The sequence below is a fragment of the Buceros rhinoceros genome, unplaced genomic scaffold (assembly GCF_000710305.1).
Source record: "Buceros rhinoceros silvestris isolate BGI_N320 unplaced genomic scaffold, ASM71030v1 scaffold7364, whole genome shotgun sequence".
In the NCBI taxonomy this organism is placed as follows: Eukaryota; Metazoa; Chordata; class Aves; order Bucerotiformes; family Bucerotidae; genus Buceros; species Buceros rhinoceros.
In genome coordinates, this window is record NW_010406446.1 from 17965 (window position 1) to 18230 (window position 266).

At 62.8% G+C, this 266-nt stretch overlaps 1 protein-coding gene across 1 annotated transcript in view; it reads left to right on the forward strand.

Moving 5' to 3' along the window:
* Nucleotides 1-266, forward strand: part of LOC104491636 (sialoadhesin-like) — a gene marked incomplete at its 3' end in the record, with an annotated part of 28544 nt that overhangs the window by 14156 nt on the left and 14122 nt on the right. Inside the window, 1 exon segment of the mRNA XM_010134086.1 lies at nt 85-264. Coding sequence (XP_010132388.1) covers nt 85-264 — 180 coding nt within the window.

Below are 266 nucleotides of genomic sequence, written 5' to 3' on the forward strand. Positions count from 1 at the left end.
CTCTTCGCCTCATGTGTGAAGCGCAGGACGTGGGTCCTGTCCAGCCTCACCAATGCCTGCTGCGTCTGTCTGTCCTCCCCACAGACAGCCCTAAGGACACCCAGGTGTTGGTCAGCCCCTCCATGCAGAACATCCGCGTGGGCGACACGGTGTCCCTCACCTGTGAGGTGAGCAGCAGCTACCCCTCCATCTCGGCATACCACTGGTTTAAGGATGGGGTGGTCATGGCCAGCGAGCGGATGCTGACCCTGCGGGGCGTTCGCCGT